Source organism: Brachycentrus maculatus, unplaced genomic scaffold (assembly GCF_059751285.1).
Source record: "Brachycentrus maculatus isolate JH-2025_06_01 unplaced genomic scaffold, ASM5975128v1 h1tg000040l, whole genome shotgun sequence".
In the NCBI taxonomy this organism is placed as follows: domain Eukaryota; kingdom Metazoa; phylum Arthropoda; class Insecta; order Trichoptera; family Brachycentridae; genus Brachycentrus; species Brachycentrus maculatus.
The window spans coordinates 780,956-807,665 of record NW_028280794.1 but is presented as its reverse complement, the minus strand read 5'-3'; the positions used below and the strand labels follow the sequence as shown (position 1 = coordinate 807,665).

General features: G+C 29.8%; 3 protein-coding genes across 5 annotated transcripts in view; 1 reads left to right on the top strand and 2 right to left on the bottom strand.

The window, feature by feature from the left end:
* The first annotated feature begins 627 nt into the window (after positions 1-627).
* Positions 628-10,043, top strand: LOC148312438 (zinc finger protein 830-like). The gene is made up of 4 exons (XM_088277273.1): positions 628-1,263; positions 3,001-3,098; positions 7,707-7,876; positions 8,438-10,043. Exons 1-4 carry the CDS (start codon positions 762-764, stop codon positions 8,586-8,588), a joined length of 921 nt encoding a protein of 306 aa, XP_088133399.1. The 5' UTR covers positions 628-761; the 3' UTR covers positions 8,589-10,043.
* LOC148312439 (ATP-dependent (S)-NAD(P)H-hydrate dehydratase-like) lies at positions 4,145-7,143 on the bottom strand. Its single transcript, XM_088277272.1, has 2 exons — positions 6,841-7,143; positions 4,145-5,141 (listed from the first exon to the last, which is right to left on the bottom strand). The coding sequence occupies exons 1-2, from the start codon at positions 7,088-7,090 to the stop codon at positions 4,378-4,380; spliced, it is 1,014 nt and encodes a 337-aa protein (XP_088133398.1). The 5' UTR covers positions 7,091-7,143; the 3' UTR covers positions 4,145-4,377.
* The window catches only part of LOC148312436 (uncharacterized), a 119,897-nt gene continuing 101,926 nt past the window's right edge, over positions 8,740-26,710 (bottom strand). For 2 of the 3 annotated variants that reach the window (XM_088277275.1, XM_088277274.1), the window contains exons 4-7: positions 19,779-19,919; positions 16,391-16,505; positions 15,025-15,212; positions 8,740-10,925 (exon numbers count right to left, since the gene is read on the bottom strand). In XM_088277275.1, the coding sequence (XP_088133401.1) occupies positions 10,780-10,925; positions 15,025-15,212; positions 16,391-16,505; positions 19,779-19,919 (590 nt within the window). In that variant the 3' untranslated portion in view covers positions 8,740-10,779. Of the gene's footprint in view, positions 10,926-13,464; positions 13,577-15,024; positions 15,213-16,390; positions 16,506-19,778; positions 19,920-26,710 lie in introns of all 3 variants that reach the window. The other variant, XR_015839234.1, reaches the window with a different exon arrangement.

Here is a 26,710-nt window from a genome sequence, read left to right as displayed (position 1 = left end):
TTTCGCTATTAAATAATTATTTATAATTTTTTTTTTCAACTACTCCGGGAATTGAACTTGGAACTAATGACTTCTGTTTGGAGGTGGGAAAAGTGATTATTATGAGTTTTCAAAATAAAAGTTAGCCTTATTATTTTAGTGGTTTTCGATATTACTCTCTGATTATGCCATTATTTATATAAAACTAATGGAAATGCCATTTTTCAAAAATTGGGTTTCCATTTTTGAAAATTTTAAAATTAATATAACGTTTTTCTAAGTAACCCCCATGTAAATAGCGAAGGACTTTTATATTTACCATGTATTATTTATGTGACGGGTTATGTTATAATAAAAATTTTAAAATGAGGAAAAACTAAAAAAAATTGTTTCTTTAAAATTTAAGCAAGCTCCTTCCTATTTTGGAATTGAACAATGGATTGGTATGCTTTCTATTTGAAATGACTTTCAGTACTATCCTGTTTTAAAATATTTTAGTTCAAAACATTCGGAACCTATAATGATGGAAGACATCAGAAAAGGGCGCTTACCAATTTTAAGCCCTAGGTAGGTTTGTTTTTTCTTCAAAATGTGTCTATGAAATATCAAAATATATTGTCTGTGATTCCGAGCACAGATGCACAAGTGTCATGTGTGATCTATGGTGTGTCATGTAACGTAACCTTAAATAATATTTGTTTATATTTTATAATTCTTTTGTTAGTTTAATTTTTATTCTGTGCCATTGTGATTTAATCTGTGAATTATACATAAAACAAAAAATGTCTGCTACATTTCGTTTGTCGAAAAAGAAGATCGCTCAGACTGATCTCCGTCGACTTATGACAGATCATAAAGAAAAGTTACAATCGCAAAAGGTTACAAAAAAGATCGATTCTCCTCTTGCTAAATATAATGATATGGGACAACTTATGTGTTTGCTATGCAAGTCAATCGTAAGATCAGAAAATGTTTGGAATGTGCACATCAATACAAAACAACACAAAGACAATATTGAAAGTGCTAAAAGATTGAAAGCCCATACACAAAATTTCACTGCTACTCCTAAGGAAGTAGCAAACACATTAAAAAGACCCGCATCACCGCAAAACTCCAATCAAAGCAAAAAAATTAAGGGCATTTTGAAAAATTCGCAAAGCTCTGTGAAGATACCTCAAGATTTTTTCGATCCGGAGAACAGTGGCTCTTTGAATAAAGAAGCGAGTTCAAGTGTGGACAATAGAACTGAAGTCAAGAGTACCTCCGTTATAGCATCTAAAAATGGTGACTACCCTTTAAAAAAATCATATTTAGCTATTTTTTTGTTAATATTAATTACAATTTATTTATTTTTTGCTTAGTATTAAGTTTATTAGTAATTCCTTGCTGATGTGTGATCAAACTTGGACACAAACCTTTATTAAACTGGTATAAAAGTATGAATGGTAGTTTTTACACCTTAATGGTTTTATCATATAGAAGTTAATTGCATGGATACATTGCTCACTCCTTTCAAGAACGTCATAAATCAAAAAGCTTGATTTTTCAGGAGAACGTTTTTGAAGTTTAAAAATATAATACAATGCATTAAAATAAATATCAAGCCACTTATTGATCTTTTTACTGTAAAACAGATCTTTTTAGGTAAAGCCTGAATGTTTTTTCTCCATTTGAAAAATATTTAGTTTATTTAAAAAAATAATTAAAACATACCTTTTCTTCAAAATGCAAAAACAATACTGTCTGCCCTGTAGCGGGTAAATATTAAGTTGAAAATATGCCGCTTTTGCTGGGATTTAGTTCATTACTGGGCATTCCGAAAACATGCTCAACTGAAAATTGTCGATTTTTTATTTATGACGTTCTTGAAAGGAGTGAGCGACATGATCTATAAAAATCACATAGAGGGATATTTTAGATTCGGACATATTGGGGTACATCATTTGTACAATACTAAAGAAAAATGTTGAATAGAGATAATCAGTGTCTAATGTTTTAATATCATTCAAACATATTAGTTTTGTTTAGCAAGTTTTAACCACCCTACTCTCCGGTTATTTTCTGAGAAACAGGCAAAAAAAAAACATATTGTTTTGTACAGAATTATGAAAACAATGTTTGTTGTATTCTTACCATATTTTTTTATTTACTTTTATTTATTTTATTTAAACTTCATGTACAGAAAATAAAAAGTACATTGGCGGGCTTATTGCTAAAAAGCAATATCTTCCAACCGACCAAAGACGGACTAGTGATATTGATCAAAATGTTTGATACCATATATAGCCGTTTGCAATCAGTGGGCAGATAGTACTTGAACATTTAAAAAAAACATAAATTACTAATTGACATTTAAAAAGAAACATAAATTAACAAAAGACGATAATAAGGAGGGCAAAGGAAGAATAATAGGTGCATTTAGGATGGAACTGATGACTCTTGTTATCGTGTCCCCTCTCTGTCTGTTCCGGATGTGTATCCAGTATGCATTTAATATTTGATACTGGGCGATCGAGAATATCTTTTCCATGATATACAATTGAACTTCCATAAAATTTCTAGCAACTCATATTTTTATTAAGTTTTCTTCATACAATTTGCCTTCTATGTAGGAAACAATGATTTCATTTTTAAAAAGTTTTTTGTTAGATTTGTTCCTAAGTGCGGGACTGACCGGAGCATTTCGTCGTAACGTAACGTTGTAACATCGCTCGCGGAGAGAATCCCGACTATGGATAGAGCATTCGGTTCGCTGTATTTACTATACAAATGTATGCATTGTAACGTGTTACGTTACGACGAAATGGCTCCGGTCAGTCCCCACCATAACATTCGTGTTGTAATATCACAACAGTAAATTGAATAAACCATTTTTAGTTTAAGGTAACCTTGAGACATTAATATGACTGCTATAGCAGTCTGTAATTATATTAATCCATATGTGGTATGATAATTACTGCTATCAAATAAGAATGCTGAAGTAATAAGACATTTTTATAAACTTATTTTTTCTCTTTGTAGTAGTTCCAGAAAATTCAGAACCAGAGTCACAAGAAAATGTAGAGGTTGAAGAAGTTCTTCCTGAAGGATTTTTCGATGATCCCATCATGGATGCAAAGGTAAGGAATTACATTTATTAAGAGACGTCTAATGATGGGAAACACTAAGAAACAACTTGTAATGGTGATTTCGTAAGTCACTAATTATTTTTGAATTAGAGGTCTTGTTGACAAGGTGGTAGGCTGGTACAAACCAGGTAGAGGATATTGCGCTTCAGAATAATATAATTTTTTACTAATAAAAATCGAGAGACTTGATTTAGGTTGGTCGGTGCATTAAGGTACAGATTTCGTTTTTTTTCAGTATGCAAGAATAGTTCATACCTTCCCATACTTTTGGATTAATGATTTTGGGGTAAAAAAAAAAGCATCGTTAAAATATAAAACATATGATCGATAGGCATATTTCTTCCAAACACTCTGGATTGGATGAGGTTTTAAAATATGTTATACATACATGAATTTAAATATGAGTATTATGTTATTCATTTATGAAAAATATTAACATAGAATCCCTTTAGGTAACACTATTATAATAGTCGGGGCTTTTTTTATGTAACGGGGTGGAATGGTGTTTTTTCGTGTTGTTTCGGCACTTTTTTTCACGGATATATATTTTTTAAAATTTTCAAATTCAATTAGGAATTAGAAACAATGTTTGTGCTTACGTAATTACAATCTATATTTATATATTTCGTGTAAATGATAAAATATGGTATTGTAATGAATATTTAAATGATATTTGAATATATTTTTTAAAAATAAAAAGCTTGACATGAAGTGAGTTCTGAAACCTTTTTTGTTTAAAAAAACACCTGATGATAGTTATGAAAATGATTAAAATAGAAACACATTTTTATTTTTAAACATTTATAAAAAAAAAAAATAACCAAAATTTTTTTTTGTAAGCAAGAACAAGTTAGGAAGAAAAATTGTATAGTATAAAAGGTTTTTTAGTTTCTCTTTTTATTTAGTAATTTTTTTACCAAGCTCTTTCGCCTAAGAAGACATCTTCAGAATGGTAACTGGTATGCACAAATTATTGCTTAAATACATACTTGTACAATAGATATGACAGGGTAAGATGAAGACAATTTCAAAGAATACATTGTATATGAGTCGATAGTTTATTGGTGAATTAAATGTATACGCAGTATTACCAATGACTTGTTAACAATGCATTATTTGTCAGTTATGAAATAAAAACTATAGCTAAAATAATAAGTAATTTTATTTTGACATTGTAACTGAATATATGTATTACAGTAGAGTTTCACCAAGAAATAAATTTAAAAAAATGTATATGATTATTAAAAATTTATTATTAACCTATATAATATCAATTATCCGTATCAGAAACTTCAAATTCATCAACGAAAGCTTCGTGTATTTTATCAATCATGTCCGAGCAAACCATACTCCGTCCTTTATGATGGTAAGCCTTTTCGTTGCACGTCCGCGTCAGTCTGGCTGCAGCGAAGCTTGCAGCGGCTGCAGGGGTCATGGAGTCAGTGTGTGGCAGATTGTTGATGCACCAATTGAAAAATGTGGCCATTGAACCAGCTAATAGGTCACCTTGCCCGCCACAACGCCTTGCGGAACCGCCTCGACTGTTTGTCCAATGCGCTTCGGGGTCATTACAAAATGTCTCGTCTGTGCTACCCTTCTTCAAGATTAAAATATTCTTCCCTAGTTTATTAAAGTCTATCACGGTCCCTTCATCTTGATCAGCAGATGGCGACTTTATAACTTTGTAAAGTCGTTCAAACTCTATCTTATTCGGTGTCAGGATGATTCCAGGATGCGGATAGTTTGTAATCAAGTCTATATTATTTGTGATAAGAAATAAACCATCTGCGTCTATAATCAGAGGTTTCTTAAGGTCTCTGCACAGTTGAATTATTCCGGATACATTGTTGAGAATGTCACTATCTCTGCCTAATCCCGGACCAATAACTAGAACGTGAATTCTTTCTAGCCAAGGAGCCACTTGGTTGACGCTGTCTTCCTCATCCAGTAATGGGTGTACGATAAGCTCTGGGCTGTAAGATTTTATCACAGGTGCTGCGGCCTTGGTGCAAAATACATGTGATAAATCAGCACCTACCTGAAATTTGAAATAGTAAACGGAATAAAAAAATGTTTTTGTTACTTGATCTGGCAGTTATTTTCCTTGATTCTCTAAATAGTCTTGTTATAAATTAAATCAGTTCAAGAGTTGATTGTTAAAAAGTAAGTGTGAATAACATTATCATTTGATTCGGCAGTTACTTTATTTGATTTAATAAATAGTCTTGTTATAAATTTAATCAGTTTAACCTTCCCCTCCCGGTGATGTGTATTTACTACAACTTGACTTTAAAAATGAGAATATCAATGTAAAATATAAAAGATACTGGCCCACAATTTTTATATTCATCCATAATACTTCTACGTGTTACATAAAAGTATTATAACATAAAGTTATTCATTTGCAGCGACAGAAATAAATAAATTGTAAAAAAATTGGGGATAGAATCACCAATACACAAACATTTCTCAGTGTATGCGTGCGTGCCGCACTTTACGTACATGCTCACGCAGCTTCATACTGTTTCCGACTATCTCATTTTAGCTGCGCACAAGACGTCGCTCAGGGTGCTCGTGCTGCTATGCTAGCTGTGGCCTCTAATTGCGATGTATTTTATTTTTCTTTTTTCAGGTTTTGAACAGAGCTAATATTACAAAATTGATACATTTCAACTTCAACTAAGGTCAATAAAAGCAACATTTAGGAATATTTACATTTTTCCCGTTTTTAAATAACATTCTCATATGGTGTACAAAATACATATCATGGGTGCACGCGAAAGTTTTTAGCACTGTAAGGGAAGGGTTAAGAGTTGATTATTAAAAACTAAGTGTCAATATCATTAGTGAAAGTATGTTTGTTTGATATAAATAGGCAGATAATAAAATGAAAACAAGCGGACTATGGTTCCTGTGGTTATGGATGTAACAAAAACACGAATTTAATATTGCACTTATCTGTATGTGGTTCTAGACCGATACATTCAATATAGATAATTACATTATCGTAACCTCTAATGGAAAGTCAACAATTAAAGTGAATTTTTATTTAAGTTATATAAAACAACACATATAATATATCGTAGTCGTACAGGAGAAAGTGACCAATTAACAAAAAGTAAAATGTTCAGGAGGGCCATTTAAGTCACTTTTGCTTGGCAAGAAAATAAACATCAATGCATTTAGTCATTTTTAACAAGTCAATATATTATATTTCCAAGTTAAAATCCTTTGGGATTTTTTCATGGCAATATTAAGCTAGTAAGATATCAATTAGTCAATGATCACGTTTTTGTAAAAAAATACACTTGGTCATTTTCTCCTGTGTGACTACGATATGTATATTATGAGAAATAAGAATGCGTAAGAATGCCATTGAATAAAATGACCAAAAAAATATAAATATTAGGAGAAATAAAAATAGATTATAAAAATAAAACTCATGTTTATTATAGTGCTAAATCTAGAATCTTCTTCAAATGCTATTTTTGCTATTTGCGACACTTTTCACGCATAAAATAAAATTCGAAACATAAAGTCACTATAAGTAGGTCTAAAAAATACGAATTTACAGTTTTCTGTTTTAACATATTGTATAAAACCACCGAATTATGCCGATGTTTTGATTTGAACTTTGGCATGTCAAAGTTCTGGTTAAATGCTCAATAATACTGGCAATATGTTAATTTTTATATTTATTAATGGATTCGTTGGTCAGAAATTATTGTTGTACTTAACTTGAGAGCGCTAATTGCCGCAAAATAAGGGGCTCCTGTATATTCCAAAGAACCGCCAATTATTCCAATTCTTCCAGCTTGTCCTTTATGTTTGTCATTCTTTAGTGGAGGTATAGCTTGTTGAATTAGCCTCTTCCATTTGTCATTTTCGGAGTTTTGTGCAGTAACACTCATTTTCAATCGTCTTATAGACAAAAACCCGCGTGAACCAAGAGTTCGTACAGATATGGTTGTTGTCAAAATCATAACCGCTAAACATTTGACATTGACAGTCAGGTTATCCAACCTAATAGTTATTTTTGTCGCGATTTGGTCGGTGTAGCAAGAATTTAATTGTTTTTGGGGTATTTTGTACACACCAATAATTAATTATTTATTTTTCACGTAATTGCTTACCTAAATTTTTTGAACAATAAACACGCGAATCTATTCTCAAATAATCTTAAAAAAAGATTTATACAATATAATAGTATTATCATAATCTTTATATTTTGTATGCTTTTCTTTGTACCTTATTTTTATAATATTTATTTGAGATTTTATTTTTCAGGTAATTTACAATTGCATTAAAGTTCAATAGGTGCTTTGCTAATTTTGGAGTGTAATTGCTGGTACAAATCTTTTTTGGACAAGCAAAGATTCTAAAGATTTTGTTGCCGTTAGTTTTTTGAAATAGATGTTAAAAATTTTGGTAGTCAACTTTGTTACATATTTTTTAAGTATCCCGTTAGCTACATGATGTTTTTGTAAAAAAAAGGTTGTTTGTTATATTAAAATGTTTTTTTTATCCTTTAATTATTTATATTTATTTACTAAAACAGTATGATAGAATACTTACACTCGATGTGATTTTATTTTACAGGCACGGCATGTACAATATAAAGACCCAATAGAAGAAGAGTGGGAGAAATTTCAAAAAGAAATGAAAGAAGAAACTAGTGTATCTGCTGCCATCATCGCAGGAGAGCACGAGGAAGCCATTGCCGATAGACAAATTGATGAAATTGATGAACAGATTAGGAATTGGTCAAGGTAAGAAAAAATACCCGTTACATTTCTTCTTTAGCCTTCTGTCCTCCCCTGCTGGATATAGACCCATGGATATAGTAGATATGCAGCTTCAAAATTCAGGACTTTTAGCAGAATTCAGCAGAGTATTTTTTATATATTTTTTTATTTATTTAATATATTGTTAATATGTTTTTTACAATTTTAATTAATTTTCTAAACATTTCTAACAATCTTAACATTAAAAATGCAGTTCTCTCCAAAAAAGAGACTGAGCTCTTGTGCTTGGAGAGGGACTCTCACTACAATTTATGTACAAGTTACAATTTATTTTTATTGAAATTATTATAATAATTTTTTTCTTTCTTAGATTAACATAATAAAATTCATTTAATTTATTTTTTTGCATTTTAAAGTCCAAATTTTTTATGCATTTTGTATCTTCAATAATAGTTAATAAATTTATGTAGTATTTATTTCTTAGATTGTTGTATGACCCATGTCTTATTTTCGCTTAGTTTTTGTTAATTGTACTTGTAACATTTGTTTTATTTTTCTTCATGATTCTGATTTATTATCCTTCAGGGTTTTGGATCTTGAACGCAAAAAAGAAGAGGCCAAGAATCAGAAAGATATGGAAAATACAGCTTCTATGGATTGCGATAGATCTAGTTCTGACAATGAAGAGGACTTTGATGAATACTTAGATTGGCGGGCAAAAAAATCTTATCGATGAATCGAAGCATTAATAATAATAATATATGTAATTCGTACAAATTATGCTGATTTTGAAAACAACATTAATATTTATTGATTGTTTCTTTCTTTAAATTGTAAGGTTTTTCTTGTATGTATATGTATTTTGATAAGGAAGGAAATAAAAAATATTTTTATAGAAGTAAGAGTTTTATTAAAAGATTCATGTTTTGCAATTATATTATAATTGTGATTACATTACATAATTTAGCGATACACTTAAAAACTCCAATCTGAAGTAAAAAGTTTTTTTTTATAGATCACATTATATTTTTTGAATCATTGGTACTTAACAAAGAAAAATGAAATTCTATGCGAGTAAGTAAATTGGCAAATTATTTTGCTTACTTTAAGAGTATGGTCTATTTTTCTGAAGTGTTGAAGAAAAGGAAAGCAGAACTAAGTAACATTAAACAGTTTGTTTCAATTTCTTCCCCAAAATTGAAGCATACCATTTAACAATGATTGTATTGTTAAATCTGTGGAAGCATTCAAACACACATACACAAAACACGGAAATTGAATTAACATCTATAAAAACTATTAATAATAACTAGTAAAGAAATTCGACTACAGAATATTTACTTATAACTATAAATTGATTTACGAGGAACAAAACTAGAAATTGTGTAGCTTATAGTATCTTTCTTCAATAAAGCTTATTCCTTATCGCAACCCTAAGAACTTTTATGATAGATTACAAACAGAGCCTCAAACATTATAAATTAATTACAAAATTGTAGAATTGGACGTATAACTGAGCATTCATAAAGTTTATAGAAAATGTGTAAATGAATTAATTTCCTTTGATAAATACTCAGTTTGCTTTTAAAATGAACAATATCTTCCCCAAATATAATTCATTTTAAATGCAATGCTTTCTTATTGCCTATGAAGTTGGAATACAGTAACGAGGACTGCTAATAATGTGCTTTCCTTACTTGGTACGCGGACGTGTATTGGCCTATTCCAAGTTACATAGAAACATTGTTATAATTTAAGTAAGGTATATATAAAACAGTAAAGGAAATTCACAGCATATTGCGTAAGATTATCTCCTTTTGTGAATACTTTTGTCATCCAAAAGGCATAAAAAATTACACTGCTATATATAATATGTAAATAGATCCTAAATAATATTTCACCGTCAGTAACCTCGATACAATATGGAGAATAGAGTTTCCGTAGCAAGAGATAGACATGTAAGGCTTTAGTGCTACTCTTAGAGCAATATATGAATCATTATTTTACCATTACAAGGTATGTTTATTATATTTCTTACATCTAAATTACGCGATAATAATTTGTGTTAGAATAATTTTATCCCGTGCAAAAGACTTTATGTAGATCACAATTAGAATACGTTGTATAAGTATCTTGTGCTTTATGAAGGTAAAATACTAATAAGATTTAAAGAGTCGATTATCAAGCTTTACTTCAACTTATTTTACATAATATACTAATTTAAGACTGCACTAATTTCGTAAAAGCAAAGTTTTGTTTCTTTGATACTAATAGATATCTATATTTTCCAAAGTTCTTTACTTACCACACTACAATGTGAGACATTCTTTGTCCTTAACTTATATATTAATTTTACATCAATGTTGCTTGTCTTACATTATTCACTTTTAATTAGATTATGTTATATTGTATTATGGTACTTGCACAAGCTAATTCAGCTAAAGGACATATTCTATACAAGAAATACCATTTCTTAAGAGAATATAGAAAGAGTGGCTTGTCACCACAGTTGTAACAAAGCAAGCATAGATCGGTGGTCCCTAATTTAATAAAATTTTAATCACAAAGGTGAAGTCAACCTCGAGTGGTCATTAGAATAAAGCAGTATATGACTTTGTTTTATCGCTTCATCATTACATATTCTTAGAAGGCTTGAAAAAATGTTTATCAGTTGTACATGTAGTTATATATAACTTGGTTTGTGAAATTGAAAGATAGTCTCTGAAGCAGATATTAGTATTGTTGAGAAGTTGTATATTATTATTACTTTCTTTTTGACTACATATATTACTCACTAAAATGCAGTATAATATTTAATTTTGCTTGAGGCAAATTTCTAATTCACATCTAATACAGTGTATAAATAAAATTTGTGAGTATTGACACAAAATGGCAGAAGTGGTCGAGTTAGAAGACATTTTAAATGTCTAGGCTTTTTGTTCTTGAACTTCAATCGTCACACTTTCTCGTTTTGGGTTGATGTACAGATGATTATTGTGGTTTCCTGTTGGACTCCTATTTGAGTGAGAGGATGTGGCAGATGCATTGCTACTGGCACGTGACCCTCTGCGACCTGGAAAAATCATTTTAATTATTATCTAAACAAAAGTATGGAATAATTAATAAACTTTTACATTGAATACATTTTAGTATGTAAAACGGAAAAAAATTAAATATTAAATAAGTATGAGGGTACTTAAAGACCTTATTGTCATATAGCTGTTAACAAATCATATAGGAAATACGGATATTGCATCTAAAAAAATTCTCATGTGTCTACATCCAAATGATGTATGCACTGAATCAATGCTATGACAATGTAATTGACATAGCATCGAAAAACAAATACCAACTTCAAAACATCAACTTTAAAAGTCTTGGGAAAAGTGGTTTAATTTATTTCATTAGAGAAAAACACATTTAAAAAAAATATGACATAATCCTTCCTAATATAAAAAATACAAATCAAAAGTATCTAATACAAGATTTAATTGAATACAATATATACAAAAGTAAAATAAAGCACACCAGACTCTTACTTACTACATAAGACGCTTAAAGAATAAATAAAGGATTACCAGTTTGGAGTCTTATAATTATAATATTATTTCTTTGGAGGGCACTGAATTGGATAAATGGGGAAGTTGACTCGATCGTTGATTATATAAAGCCAATGTGATCAATTCTGCGCTGCATATTGAATCTAGGAGTGGAATCTATTTTATAGGAATCAGATGACATAAATGAAGTTTAGGTTGAAGGACATTACATATAATATAGGAGAGGAAATGAAGGAGCCATAGATGCTAGACTCTCGTTGGGTACCTACACTTATACTACCTTGTTAATATTGTAAAGTAAGGAACTATCTAAAGACGGCGAACACATCACAATGAGTCAATATTGGATATTTTTTATGAAAGAGTTTGTCTATAGAATCTTAATTTATTTGTGTCTTTTGCAATTAGTGTATGTAGAAGTATGTATGTATGGTATAAATGACAATTTTTTTAATACATATGTAGATTTATTTTGTCTCTAGTTACATATCTTGAGTGCTTTTAATTTTCATTGTATAAAAAATTATATTAGATGCATTAAAAATCATTGGTAGTTAATCAATTATTTAAAGAAAATACATCAATGAATAATAATAATACTTAGCAGTGCTAACATACTTTTTTGTTGAGATTGTGCGGTGCTCAAGACATTTATTGAAGAATTAAGGTTTTACATTTCGGACAGGTGTTTTTACGTCTGCGGACTGCTGGCAACGGGATTTGATAATTGCGTTTATATAGTTTAGAGTTTAGACTTAACAAAGAGATTGGTCCATAATTTTCATATAAAAACATTAAATGGTTCTTTCTTTTCTGAATTTGAGGCCGGTGCAGAAGGTAAAAATACCCTTCCTGTCCTTAAGCATCAATCGACCGATCGCGTTGAAATACCTTTCCCGTCCAAAGTGTCTTAAGAATCAGGTTTGAATCGTGGACACTGGTAGTTCATAAATGCCTTGAGCACTCCACACTGCTGTGAACTTAGGAGTCCACAGCTGCATGTGAGCACCACAATGATCGGGTAGTAAGGATCTATATGTAGTATGTATAGTTATTAACAGTATATTGTATATGTATGTACAATGTTGATGGGGTGATCATTACTAATATTATAATGAATTAATAAGCATGATAATAATATAAGACATGAATAATAATGGTTATATGGTAGTAGCATGAATACTTGTTAGATGCAGTTCTTTCATTCATACTTTTAAACTACGGTAAATGTTCATTAATTCGAAATTGAAAGTACTAGCACCCGAAAAATATCTTGAATTTTGAATTTAAAAAATCGAAAAAAAACACAGTTTTTCGGATACACAGCGATGTTTAGTTTTTTGTTCTTGTTTGATTTACAAAATATTCTTAATTTTCCTCTTATTTATTGTTGTTATTTTTGTGTTGCTCTTTTCTCATAAATTCTGGCGGTTTATTCAAAAATTAAAATGAAACGATTTTCTTCGAATCATTGAAAATTTTCTATGAAAAATCATCGGAAACACCAGAAATTAGAAACGTTTTTCAAATTATGGTGAATTGTGAATAATAGTTCTTGAATCAATGAACTTTTACCGTATATCTTATATACAAAGCAAGCTGCAATAATGTTTTATTTTTATTATTACAATTTCATTATGCATTGTCAATATCAACGATTTTGATGCCATCACGGTATATAAATTTATATATAATAAGGATGGGAAATTAGTTGGAAGTCACCGAAAATTTAACAGGATGGATAAAAACAATACTTATTGGTATTTTGTTATCAAATTTAAACTTATTTAGTAGCATTGAAGAAATGGATTATGGTGCATGTGAGTTTTGTCAAAAGTCCTCACCCTAGATTTGCAGCAAATTGTATTGTACATAAAGAAAATATATGCAGAAGATAAAATGAAGTAATCTGGTAATTTAAAGTAGTAAAGAGAACTAATTTCGGTATGATAGATACCTGCTACAAAGTAGAAGAAGGTCTATTAATAAGTAAGTAAAGTGTCAGTGCAGTATTGGAAAATATATTGCTAATTAAAGAGGTTTCTTTTTTACCTTTTGTGAAATATTTTTACTTAGGTCCTGTTTAGTACAAATGAAGAAGTCTTCATTAGTTAGGAATTATGCAGACAGCGAACAGCGGGTGGTTAACAAGCTGTCATCAGGGCTGGAGAATTAAAAGCATTGGTTTAGTCCGGAAGTTAAGCTGATGCTACTTGCTCATGTTCCAAGTCTCACGCGTCCAGTAAAATGTGAAGGAGCAGTACATATTTCTGTCTGTGCATGAAATGGAGTTGAGATTAAAAACACACTGTGCTCGCATGGTGGTAGGTTGTTACTAACAAAACTGTAGTGATCTCTTCATATTCGTTACTTACTGCTGTTGGGTACAAAGCAAAAAATATGCAAGCTTCAAGTGATTATCATTTTTACAGATGACAATGTAATATTTTTGCAGATGGTTGTATGAAAATGAATGATTGATGACAACAGTGTATTTTTTCTGAATAATTTAGTATATATATTTTTCAAAGAAAATTAATACAGTAAAAACTCATTAATTCGAAAATAATTTGAATTACATCATAATTCGAAAAATATTTAAATATTGTAGTCTGTGTCAAAATTAAAGATAATACAACAAAATATGTTCCCTAAATTTATTACTGAGACAAGAAAAAAAAATATAAAACATAGATTTTAAAAATCAAAAATATTCTGAAATCATTAAAACTGGTGATTTTTTTAAAATAATTTGAAAAAGTACCTTATTTATTACGAAATATTTTTCGAATTTTGAACCCTTCAGTTTTGAATTAACGATCTTTTACTGTAAACTTATAACTTGGTGGCTGAAATTATAATATACAGGTATATTGATCTTCATTTATACAAATTGTACATTAGAAAATTGGATGTAAAAAAATAACAGTAAAAGTTGTCAGCCAATAAAATTTAAATATTATTTATAATTGATTGAAAACTTAAAATTTATATACTTACCTTGAGTATTTTTAGAAAACTATTTTTGACAAAAAACTAAATTAAATAAATACAATTGTTCAAAAACATTATTTTGTTCTCCCCTTTATTTTTGTAGGGTAAAAGGTTTTTTACTTGGCAAATACCACTATTTCCTAAAATCTATTATGACACGTGATTCGATGCATTCCGCATCATTTTCAAAAACCTTGAAATTTCAAAAATTCTAAAAATGTCAAACATTTTCAAAAAATATGAAGCTAAGTATTTTTTTTTTCATCAAGGTATTTACCAAGTAATATTTCAATTAAAAATGGATCAATATTACCACAAAATGAGTATCGAATCAATGAATAAATTTAAAATAGAAGTATGGAAAATTTATCGAGCTTTGTTGAATTTTGAATTGTTGTAGTTCGACTAAATGAGAATTTAGTCGAACTACATCGATTAATATTTCGAATATAAAATTTTAATTGTTGTATTATAGTTTGAATGAACGAGCTTTTACTGTAATATTATACTTGCTACCCCGTTAAAGTAATCGAGCTTTTTTTTTTCATTACTAACCTAACCTAACCTAACTTAACCTAACCTAACGTGACTGAAACGTGTAACTCGACTGGAGCTTACCTTGTCCTGCGTTGGGCGAGTGCGGTCTCAGTTCGGCCTGGCTAGGCTGTCGGGATGGTGCTCTCATGGACGCCCTGGACCCGCGACGCTCGGCTCCGTGAAGTAGCTTGCTGTCCCTCAGGAGGGATACGTTCATCAGGCGAGGATTCGGGGTGTTGAAGATGGTTCGGTTTTCGCGCCAACGAGCTCTGGATAGTAGGAATAACAAACCACATAAACAAATAATAAACCACAAACGGTAACGCATATCACTTATAGCTCACTCCTTTCAAGAACGTCATAAATAAAAAAACTTGATTTTTCTGGAGAACGATTTTAAAGTTTAAAAATATAATACATTGTATTAAAATTAAATATCAAGCCACTTATTGAACTTTTTACTGTGCAACAGGTCTTTTTAGGTAAAATTTGAAGGTTTTTTCTCCATTTGAAAAATAATTAGTTTATTTAATAAAAAAATAAACAATACCTTTTCTTCAAAATGCAAAAACCACACTTTCTGCCCTGTAGCGGGTAAATATTAAGTTAAAAATATGCCGCTTTTGCTGGGATAAACATTGGGAGTACATTTTCTGGGCATCCCGAAAACATGCAGAACTGAAAATTGTCAATTTTCGATATATGACGTTGTTGAAAGGAGTGAGCGTTATGTGTTCCTATTCTCTCCTAAAATTTCAATGTTTGAAGTTTTACCAAAAAGGGATTTTTTTCCTTTTATGTTCCTTCTTTCTTTTCTTTTCTTAAACCTCTCTTCATACAGATGGTGCATAGGGCACCGTATTGGATCGATGCGGTGTTAATCTGATATAATTTAAAAAAATGTTTTATTTATTTATTCAGCAATCAATCGTCATATGATTAAATAATAGTAAATAAATAAAAACTTAAAAAAAAACTAGCTAACTAATCCTCACGCCACTTTCTGCAAAAGTAGGCAGTGAGAATAAAAGGCCACACCAATATGTCTTTCCTAATAATCTTCACCTCTTCCACTTTCATGCATCTCCTCATACATATCCGACTCCTGATCAGACCACATTCATTCCTGATCGTTCCACATGGCAAAACCATCTGAACACATTTTCCATAATCTTATCATAATGCCTCACAAATAATTACGATGCAATTAATATCTGAGATGTTCAATAATGTATGTAGTTTTGAACGAAGCTTTTACAATGTTTTTTTTAATGTTTATTATGAATTTAAATCAAATTATTTTTAAAATCAATAATTGTTTTAGAATGAAATTTTTACATAAATTAAAAAAAAAAACATGGAAAAAAGGTATTCGAATGCAATTGTGTGAATCTTTATTTATTATTATATTAGAACAAAAGCTAAGAAAGGGTTTTAAGGCACTTACCTACTAAACAGTCGCAGGACAACACAGATGATGACAAACATCAAAGCCATTCCAGCAAGTATTCCAATCATGGCAGGATCAACATAGCGAAGGCTCGGCTGCGGGTCATTCCTCGCTAAATCAAAATTTTACTTTTAAAATATAATTAATTTAATTCTAACTACTGCATCATATACAAAAACAAAGATATTACACACAAAATTATGCCTAATGAAATTATATTATTTGTGACAAGAAAAAAGGTATACAACTAAACAGTATATTTTAAAACATTTTGAGTGTGTCCAAATACTTGTTCACAAAATCTGGATTATCTCCAATTACAGGAGTTATTTTCATATTATTTTTGGACATCTCATTAAAGATGAAGAAGAATATTAATCATATTCTTATAATCATATTCTTCTTCATCTTATTCTTATATTCATATTCTTCTTCATCATATTCTTATAATCATATTCTTATTCATAATCATATTCTTCTTCATCTTTGATGAGATGTCAAAAAATAATATGAAAATAACTCCTGTAATTGGAGATAATCCAGATTTTGTGAACAAGTATTTGGACACACTCAAAATGTTGTAAATAAATTATCTGGTCAAATTATAAGCTAAATAATAAAAATGAAAATGGTATTTTCTGGCGTTTCTCATGTGTGTGATTATAATCCAGGATTCGGATCTCACATACTAATATAAGAGTTTCTGCTTAATAAAAAGCTTCTTTACATCTCACCAATAGATGTCTCTAGTGAAGTTCTAGTGATTCATGAACAAGGTTTCTAAATTGGTTCATATATATAGAACTTCCAAGAATTTGAGTAGTGTGGTTGTCAATAATGGGTAGAATTGGTGAATGTTACACGTGTGTAAAGTGATCACTTAAACCAGCCTATGACGGTCGTAAGCCCCGTAAATGCCCAGACTTCCATATTCTTCTTCATCTTTGATGAGATGTCAAAAAATAATAGTTTATTTTAATATTGATATCTCAACAAAGATGAATGAGAATATGGAAGTCTAGGTATTTATAGGGTTTGCAATCTGTCATTGGCTGGTTTAAGACATCACTTTATACACATGAAACAATCACCATATTACCTATGATTGACACCCACACTTCTCAAATTTCAGATGCTGTATTTATCTTTCGACTGACACCTTCTTTTACATACTCGCTACTCGGTACCATTGATGGTTGAGACGAGAAAGTTATTATTTTATTTAGTAGGGAACTTCATGAAATGTATGCAATATTCATTCTGAATTATTTTACATCCTAGGAGAAGCTTTAAAAACATGACTTAAAATTTTTATTAAACTTTAAAATTTTCCAGCTATTTTATTCAAAATACTTTAGTACGTCCAAATCTTGTTCAAACGTCTGGATTTTGTCCACTTAGGAGTTACATTGTCTTTATTACAGTTTATTTACTTTTTTATCGAACATTTTGTACAGATTATACATATGTACATAAACGGGTTTATTGCTATGGAGTAGCATCTTCCCCCTAGTGAAACTGGTAAAAAAATAAACTTTTACAGCCGTTTGAAATTATAAGTCATATTGTCATTGAAGTCATTATGCAAAAGTATAAACGAAAAAAAAAAAACAAAAAAATATGATTCATCGCAGTATAAATGAACAAATACAAACCGTTAGCATTTTCACCTGTTGAAGAATCTGTAGTTCTCACTTGTATGTTAACATGAATAAACTCAAAAGAGGTTAAAACCTCCCGGATATAATACAAGTGTTTTATACTTAAGTCATTATGTTATGCTACAAAGTCAATGCCAAATCAATCAATATTTAAAAAGGGTAAGGTTCAAACCTGTAGCTTAACATTTCACTGAAAGTTTACAGTAAGTATAACAGAGATCCTGCGTATGGCAGAATAACCTAACGTATTGCTTAAAACTTAATAAATTTCCTTTACTTAATTGAATTTCTAGTAACTTAATTAATTCTGCGATTGACTGTTTAATTAATACTTTAACATGACATAGCATAAATTAAAATATGAAACAGTACTACCCTTAATTTAGCTAATCGATTTGCAAATTACATTTAAAAAAAATTAATTGAATTGAATAGCCTGTCCATTATTCAACCCTAAATGGTGCATAGATGTTTCATGGAGTCATTAGTTGAGAGGTTTGTGAAGTAGGTACATATAGGTTCCTAGTGTGTGATATAAGCTTTGTAGGCTATATTTAGCTAGTATACGGTATAACCTGCGAAATGCCCAGACTTCCATATACTTTCACATATAAAAAATATAGATTTTTATGGCGTCATCAACTGAAAAATTTGTTAAGTATATATATAGCTTCCTAGTATATTAAATATAGCTAAGTAATGTAAAAATAGCTAGTATGTAAGCCTTGGGATGCTCAGATATCAATATTCTTTCGTATATAAAACAAAAACATAGGTGTTTCATGGTGTAGCTTCATGGTATAGCTTCCTAGTGTGGGATATATAGCTATGTACTGTATATTTAGATATTATGTAAGCCCGGGGATGCTCAGACTTCCATATTCTTTCATATGTAACAAAAAAACATAGATGTTTCATGGCCTCATCAGTTAGATGTTTGTGAAGTACATATCGCTCACTCCTTTCAAGAACGTCATAACTCAAAAATCATCAATTTTCAGTTCTGCATGTTTTCGGAATGCTCAGAAAGTGTACTATATCCCAGCAAAAGAGGCAAATTTTAAACATAATATTTACCCGCTACAGGGCAAATAGTGTTGTTTTTGCATTTTGAAGAAAAGGTATTGTTCCATTTTTTTAAAAATATACTTAATATTATTCAAATGGAGAAAAAACCTTCAGGTTTTACGTAAAAAGATCTGTTGCACAGTACAAAGTTCAATAAGTGGCTTGATATTTTTTAAAAAACATAGTGTTCTATTGTCAAACTCTAAAAACGTTCTTCTGAAAAATCAAGTTTTTTGATTTATGACGTTCTTGAAAGGAGTGAGCGATATAGCTTCCCAGTGTGTGGTATATTGCTATGTATTGTACATATTTTATATGTCAGGGATATTGGTATATTGGTTGTAACCAAGAATAGTCAGTGGTGACAACAACATCCCGCAATTGTGTGAATACCAACGTAGTCTGGCAAGCGTCATTCTAGAATAGTCTCTCCTTACAAGCAGTCACTCAGAGCTCCTAGTAACTTAAATATTGAATAAACAAAAGTAAAAAAAAAACTAGCAATCTTTTAGTGTTCATATTGCATTACCTCAATACACAAAAATATATAACTAATATGTTAGCCCTGGGATGCTCAGTATTCCATCTTCTTTCGTATAAAAACGATAGATGCTTCATCTCAAGTAAGGTTTATTTTGTCTCGTAAGTTCACTTACCGATGCATTCCGAAGTGCCATCAGCCTTGAACAATGGAACCATCTCGAACCTGCAGGTACACCTTCCATCGCGACACTCGGTTTGGAAGTTGGTCGCCTCGCACTGCTCATTGAAGAAACATGACTCGTTAACCGGTGATTCTGAAATGCACATGCAAATAATTTTATAAAACTTATAATTATCTATGTAGAGAGGAGTTTTTATGTACTAAGAGGAAAATGAAAAAAAATATGTCGGTTTGTGATCCCGTGGTTAGTGGCGCGGACTCTTGAGTCAGAGTTTCTCGGTTCGAGCCCACTCTATCACAATTTGATACCTATTTCCAATAATGAACCGCTTAGGCACACAGAAATAGTATGAAATTGAAGTATTTTTGTAATAAAAATAAAAACACAAATACTTCACATTTGAAAAACTTAAAAAAAATCAATGTTAAAGGCATTTGAGGATACATACCCTATATCGTATGAGTCCCTTAATTATATTTAGGGTTTTTTTTTCTATCTAACGCGGTGGAACGGCGTTCTGGCACATATTTTTACAATTATATATATATTTTTTTTAATTTTCAAAATCAATTAGACGAAACAATGTTTGCGCTTACGTAATAACGATCTTTATTTATATAATTCGTCAAAATGATAAAATATGATATTTTAGTGTATATTTAATTGATATTTGAATATGTGTTTTTTAGTTAAAAGCTTGACATAAAGTGAGTCTCAAGTTTTTGTTTTTAAAAAAGCTCTAATTATATTTATGTAAGGTATATGTAACATGTCCTGCGACCGTTAAATATATTGGGAATGTACAAAAATTATAAATCTAATAAAGAGAAGTATGGAATAATTGTAATCCATAGAGGCTAGCACACTTTACCTCAAGGTTTGGAACAAAAATAAATACTTATATTTATTTATGTATATATTATATGTATATTAATATTAATCTTCTTTTTCCTTCCTAAGAAGGACCATTCCCATATACGAATGACAACATTTTCTACTAACGTGCTTAATGAGATGTAAGCTTTCATTAACGGATGATGTTGTAAGACCTGCCTACTCAATTCAGCCAAAATAGGAAGGGATATTTATATTCTCGTTAGGTATTGAGGTATGAAAGCAGAAATGGTATAATATGATATTGTAAGGGCTCTTCATATGGAACAGTAGGAAACTAGAGATAGGTAATCAATATTCAATACGAGGTATACCACGGCTCACAATAAGACCTGCCTGATACATCACAAAAGAAGGTATAATTAATCATTTCAAGGGAGCGAGGTTTAACTTGTCATAATTGTTCGTAAGACGTGGGGATTCGAATGTGAAGTGTGTTGTATAGGTGAAATTTCTGATGTAATTTTGAAGATTAAACGTCTGATCACGTATGTAAGAAATTTGAGACATAAACCGAAAATTAATAGTAAATATAATATTATTATGAATATTGACAGGGGTGGCATCAAATAATACACGTATGCACCTATATATATGTATATATATATATATATATATATATATATATATATATATATATATATATATATATATATATATATATATATATATATATATATATATATATATATATATATATATATATATATATATATATATATATATATATATATATATATATATATATATATATATATATATATATATATATATATATATATATATATATATATATATATATATAAAGGTATATATACACACATATATAAAACGATATCTATATTATTTAAATGAAAATGTAAATACAACATTTTTGAGGTTTGCAAAATCCATGTTAACAAATTTGGGGTTTTCCACATCTTTATTAATTTTTATTTTTTGACATCTCATAAAAAAACATAGATAAAGAGGAATATGGAATTTTAAATTTAAGTTTTACTTAGTAAATACCACTATTTTATAAAATCTACTGCGACACGTGTTTCGATGCAATCCGCATCATTTTCAAACACTGTTTAAAATGATGTGGAATGCATCGAAACACGTGTCACAGTAGATTTTAAGAAATGTGGTATTTACTAAGCAAAACCTTAATTTAAAATGTATAGATTTTACCACCAACTGACTGCCAAATCAATTAATGATCTATCGTAGGCTGGTATCAATTTATAAACTTATATAAAGTGTATATATTATACACGTGTATAAATTGATCACTTAACCAGCCCGTGACAGTTTATATGCCTTGTAAGTATCCAGACTTCCATATTCTTCTTAATCTATGTAGAGATGCCAAAATGTAAAAAAATTAAATATTTGTTTGTTCAAAATCTTAAATATCCTAAGGTACTTCACCGACTGCTTTGATTTTTTACATAATTATGCATTATGCAAATAAGTGGGTTTTTATGTTACTAGTGCTTTAGAATTTGACAGGTTAAAATAGTTCTCTTGACCACAATGGCAGAGCCATCTGTTAAACGTAACAGAAACACACGCAATACTAAATATCTCTCATGAAACACGCCAAACATTTTCAATTATTTCGAATGCATTATTTTTTTTAAAATTGTTGTATCCATATTTTCATTTCTTCACATGCATTGTGTAATTTCGCATTTAAAAAATGTGTGATTTTTTTTTTCTTTTCTATTTTTCCAGATTGGGCCACAGAAACGCGTGACTATGTAAAAACAAGTTGATACAATTATAATATTCAATAAATCAATCAATAAATTCTTCCTTTCCCAGAAAAAAAACCCACATCCCCCATTAGCTACTGTTGTCTTCCATAAATTATTGCTGCACATGTTAAAACTGTCACTTAGAATTATATAGCTACATAAGGACCGTTGATAATGCCCTAACAAGGCGAAACAATTGTCACAATATTAATTTTTTATGTGTTTTTGGTAATAAAATACAACTTAGTAGACTCAAAAAATCTGTGTTTGATTTTAAATTAATAGATAAATGAAAATGGAATTCTACAAATTAAACGCTAAATAAAAATACATATTTTATTTTTTATACAATAACATGATTACCTAATGGAGATTTTTTATATTTCTTTTTAATGAGGTGCATAACCGGAAGTACATTAGACAAGAAACCGAATAAGGAACACGGAAATGCGGAAAATGTGTAGTGCGGATGATATAGTCAGATGGGGAAGACAGCGAAGACGTTTCTGGAATGCCCATGTCAATAGAATGCAAGAAAATAGACTAGCTGGAATTGCTCTTTAAGAGAACCCAGACGGCAGAAGACCACCTCGAAGACTTCCGAAGCGATCGCGTGACAGCTGGCAGTCCACTTCACAAGAGACGGATAACGGAACAAACAGGTCCGAGAATAAATAAAAAGGAAGAAAAAGAAGAAGAAGAACTCTCCGAGGCTCTTTTATTACATCCTTCAATATTTACAAACGATAGATTAACGATAGTCCGCCTCCATAGTGTAGTGGTTAGCGCGCAAGGCTACCATGCTAGAGGTTCGATTCCCAAGAGAGTCAAAATAAATATTAGTGATTTTTCAGTCTAACATTTATTTAATATGACCCTGGACTGGTACCTGAAGCGGAAGCCTGATCACCTTTCCTTCGTGTATTTAACGATCAAGATAACACTGCTTCTATACGATGCAGTGCCCTATGCACCATTGTGGTGCGGATAAGGGTTAGAAGAAGAAGAAGAATAACGACTATTTTAACATGCGCAATTTGTGAAGAAAAAATCTGTTTGTACTATAAACAGAGCTTTGTATTTGTAATACGAATGAAGTTTTCCTTTGAATTTTGAAAGCATACTTAAGAAATTTTCATATAAATTAATTAGCATTTTAATTGCTTACCTAATAAAATGAGCGTGATAACTGTTATCATTATCAACACCAACGTATTCATTAAACAATTTCAGATTTTTTTCAGTCGTAAAAAGTATGGTCGTAAAAGTTAAGCTTAGTAAACAAGTAAAATATTTTAAAATTTAATGCACACTAGACAGTTTTTTACCCATTTAAAAAATAAACTTTTTTTTAATAATTTCATCGTCATTTTGATTAATCATCAAAATATCCATAAATATATTGATTCTAAAACATGCAATTTGCAACTAGACCATAAAATAATGTAGCAAAGCTCAATATAAATTTTCTGAGAGAATACATAATTTTCTCGATTTTGAACTGTTTGTAAACACGAGATCTACGAGTATAACACAAAGAAGAAAATTTATTTACTCGTTATCATACATAAAAAATATTGATTATTTTTTCATTCATTAAAATTTTTATGTATGTAGATAAAAATAGGATAGAACAGTGGCGTCTAAGTTAATATTTATATTTTATTTTATTTTCATAGACACATTTTTTTAGTTGTTTAGGCATAGCCTATGTTGACCCGAAAAACTTAAATGTTTATAATTATTTTATTTTTAAAAAAATACTAGTTTTTATACATTGCATACAATAGATACATACAATAACATATATGATTTACTTGTAGTATGTACTCACAATATTTTTAGCGTGTTACAATCCTCGTTCACAAATCTAAGTTTCTGAAGAAGAATATGAAAGTCTGGGTATTTTACAGGGTTTGCGACCTGTCATTCGAAGGAGAAGGTGTCAGCTAAATAAAAAGCTTACTGAACGCAACTAAAGATGGTGCCGAGAACTCGTATGTAAAAAAAAGGTGTTGATTGATAAATACAACTTCCGAAATTCGAGTTGTGTGATTGTTATTCCTGGGAAGAATTGTGAATGTTACACGTGTATAAAATGATCACTTAAACTAGCCTATGACAGGTTGTAACCCCTGTACATAACCAGACTTCCATATTCTTCTTCATCTATGTTTTATTTTTTTTTAATTATTATTTTTTTTTATTATTTGTTTATTTCATAGATACATACATTTTTTTACTATATGCATTACCGCTCTTTAGGCATGGCCTGTGTTGAGCCGAAATACTTACATGTTAATAGAATTTTTTATTTTTGTTTTTTTTTTATTTTTTTATTATTTGATTATATACATTACATATAATTGATACAATTACAATTTACAGTATAAAGGTTTTACAATAAAAAAATTACACCTGGACTTTAATTAATTCACTGTCTACCTTAACCCTTACAACGAGAAGCAACCATGGACGGACACTATTCTTAAAGACATGATTACTACTAAAGATATCAATTATGCTAAGAAATAAATTAAAAAATATAACTCCTAAGTGGACAAAACTCAGATTTGTGAATGAAGATTTGGACACACTCAAAACATGGTACATGAAGCTTGCTCCCAAAATACCCACGGTTTTGCTTTCTCAATCAATAAAGCCACTTCTGAAAAGACATACAACTTTTCAGTGCTTTCATGAAATTGTATTTTTAATCGAATTCAATCAATACTATAAGCATTGACTTTGTGATTTTCCATTTTACGAATATAACCTGTTTGTTTGTTGTTTTCCGCGTACATATTCCAATATTCTAAAGTATATTTTTTATATTCTCAATATGATTCAAATTTACAGCATTTACTTTGTATATAACCACTCACCAAGATTTTTATGTCTACCCTTATATTTTTTGAAATAAAATAGATTTACTTTTATCACACGTGGTACATGTTTTTTAGAAAAATATTTTAGTAAAAAAAAATGTATGCACGTTCTTCTAACCCTTGTCCGCACCCAATGATGCATAGGGCACTGCATCGTATTGACGCAGTGTTATATTGATCGTTACATGAATTCAAGGTGATCACTCCTGCGCTTAAGGGACCTTAAGTAATTGTTGGGTTATATATTTAAAATTTAACACGGTTATTGGATTGAATTCTACTTTTATTTACATATATATATATATATATATATATATATATATATATATATATATATATATATATATATATATATATATATATATATATATATTGTATATATATATATATATATATATATATATATATATATATATATATATATATATATATATGTATATATATATATATATATATATATATATATATATATATATATATATATATACATATATATATATATATATATATATATATTTTTGTTTTGTCAGAATAATTTAAGGATTTAATATAGTCTCTGAATCAGTCCAGAGACTATATTAAATAAATAAAGGAGTGTTATCGCTTATATTTATTTACACCACATCCTGGGAATCGAACCCGGGACCTCCAGCACGGTAGTAATAAACAGTTTTTATTAATGTAATAAATCATTAAAAAAAACACTTCGTTTTTTACCACTTGAGTTTTATTATAGACTACATGTTTCAGAAGTTAAACTTCCATCATTCAGGTCTGTATAATAACTTCCATCATTCAGTTATTATACAGACCTGAATGATGGAAGTTTAACTTCTGAAACATGTAGTCTATAATAAAACTCAAGTGGTAAAAAACGAAGTGTTTTCTTTAATTATTGTAACATGTCTTACCACAAAGTTAATGCCGAAACAATAAATAAAGTAATAAATCATTGCCAGGGAATGAATATTAGAATTTTAGAGATGGATTATGAAAATTCTTCTGAGACGACGTAAATTTCAGATTCACAACAAACCTTATTTTTCAATAATGTCTTAAAGAATCAACATTCTGTTTGCCTACTTCAAGTTCGCTTCAAAATAGAAAATAGAGACCAGATGGCGTTTTTCATTTTGCATAAATATAACAGAGATATTTATTTCTTTTGGACGTGCTTTCTTCATAAAAAAATAACACGTAGAATTTCTGTAAAAACCGAAGAGGTTAGCTACGAAATGCGGTTTATGACTTTACTTTGAACGTATCAAGATACACATGGTAAACGCCCATTAGAAAATACCATATATACATCTTCAAACCCTTATCCGCACCCCAATGGTGCATAGAAAACTGCATCATATAAACTCAGTGTTGACACATGAAGAAAAGGTGATCG

Excerpts from the sequence above, each read along its gene's own strand:
- LOC148312439 (XM_088277272.1), bottom strand. The coding sequence starts at position 7,090 with ATGATTTTGACAACAACCATATCTGTACGAACTCTTGGTTCACGCGGG. Across the intron at positions 5,142-6,840 it reads AATTAGCGCTCTCAAGTTAA|GTGCTGATTTATCACATGTA; the intron begins GTACAACAATAA and ends AATTTCAGGTAG.
- LOC148312438 (XM_088277273.1), top strand. The coding sequence starts at position 762 with ATGTCTGCTACATTTCGTTTGTCGAAAAAGAAGATCGCTCAGACTGAT. Across the intron at positions 3,099-7,706 it reads ATCCCATCATGGATGCAAAG|GCACGGCATGTACAATATAA; the intron begins GTAAGGAATTAC and ends TTTATTTTACAG. Across the intron at positions 7,877-8,437 it reads CAGATTAGGAATTGGTCAAG|GGTTTTGGATCTTGAACGCA; the intron begins GTAAGAAAAAAT and ends ATTATCCTTCAG.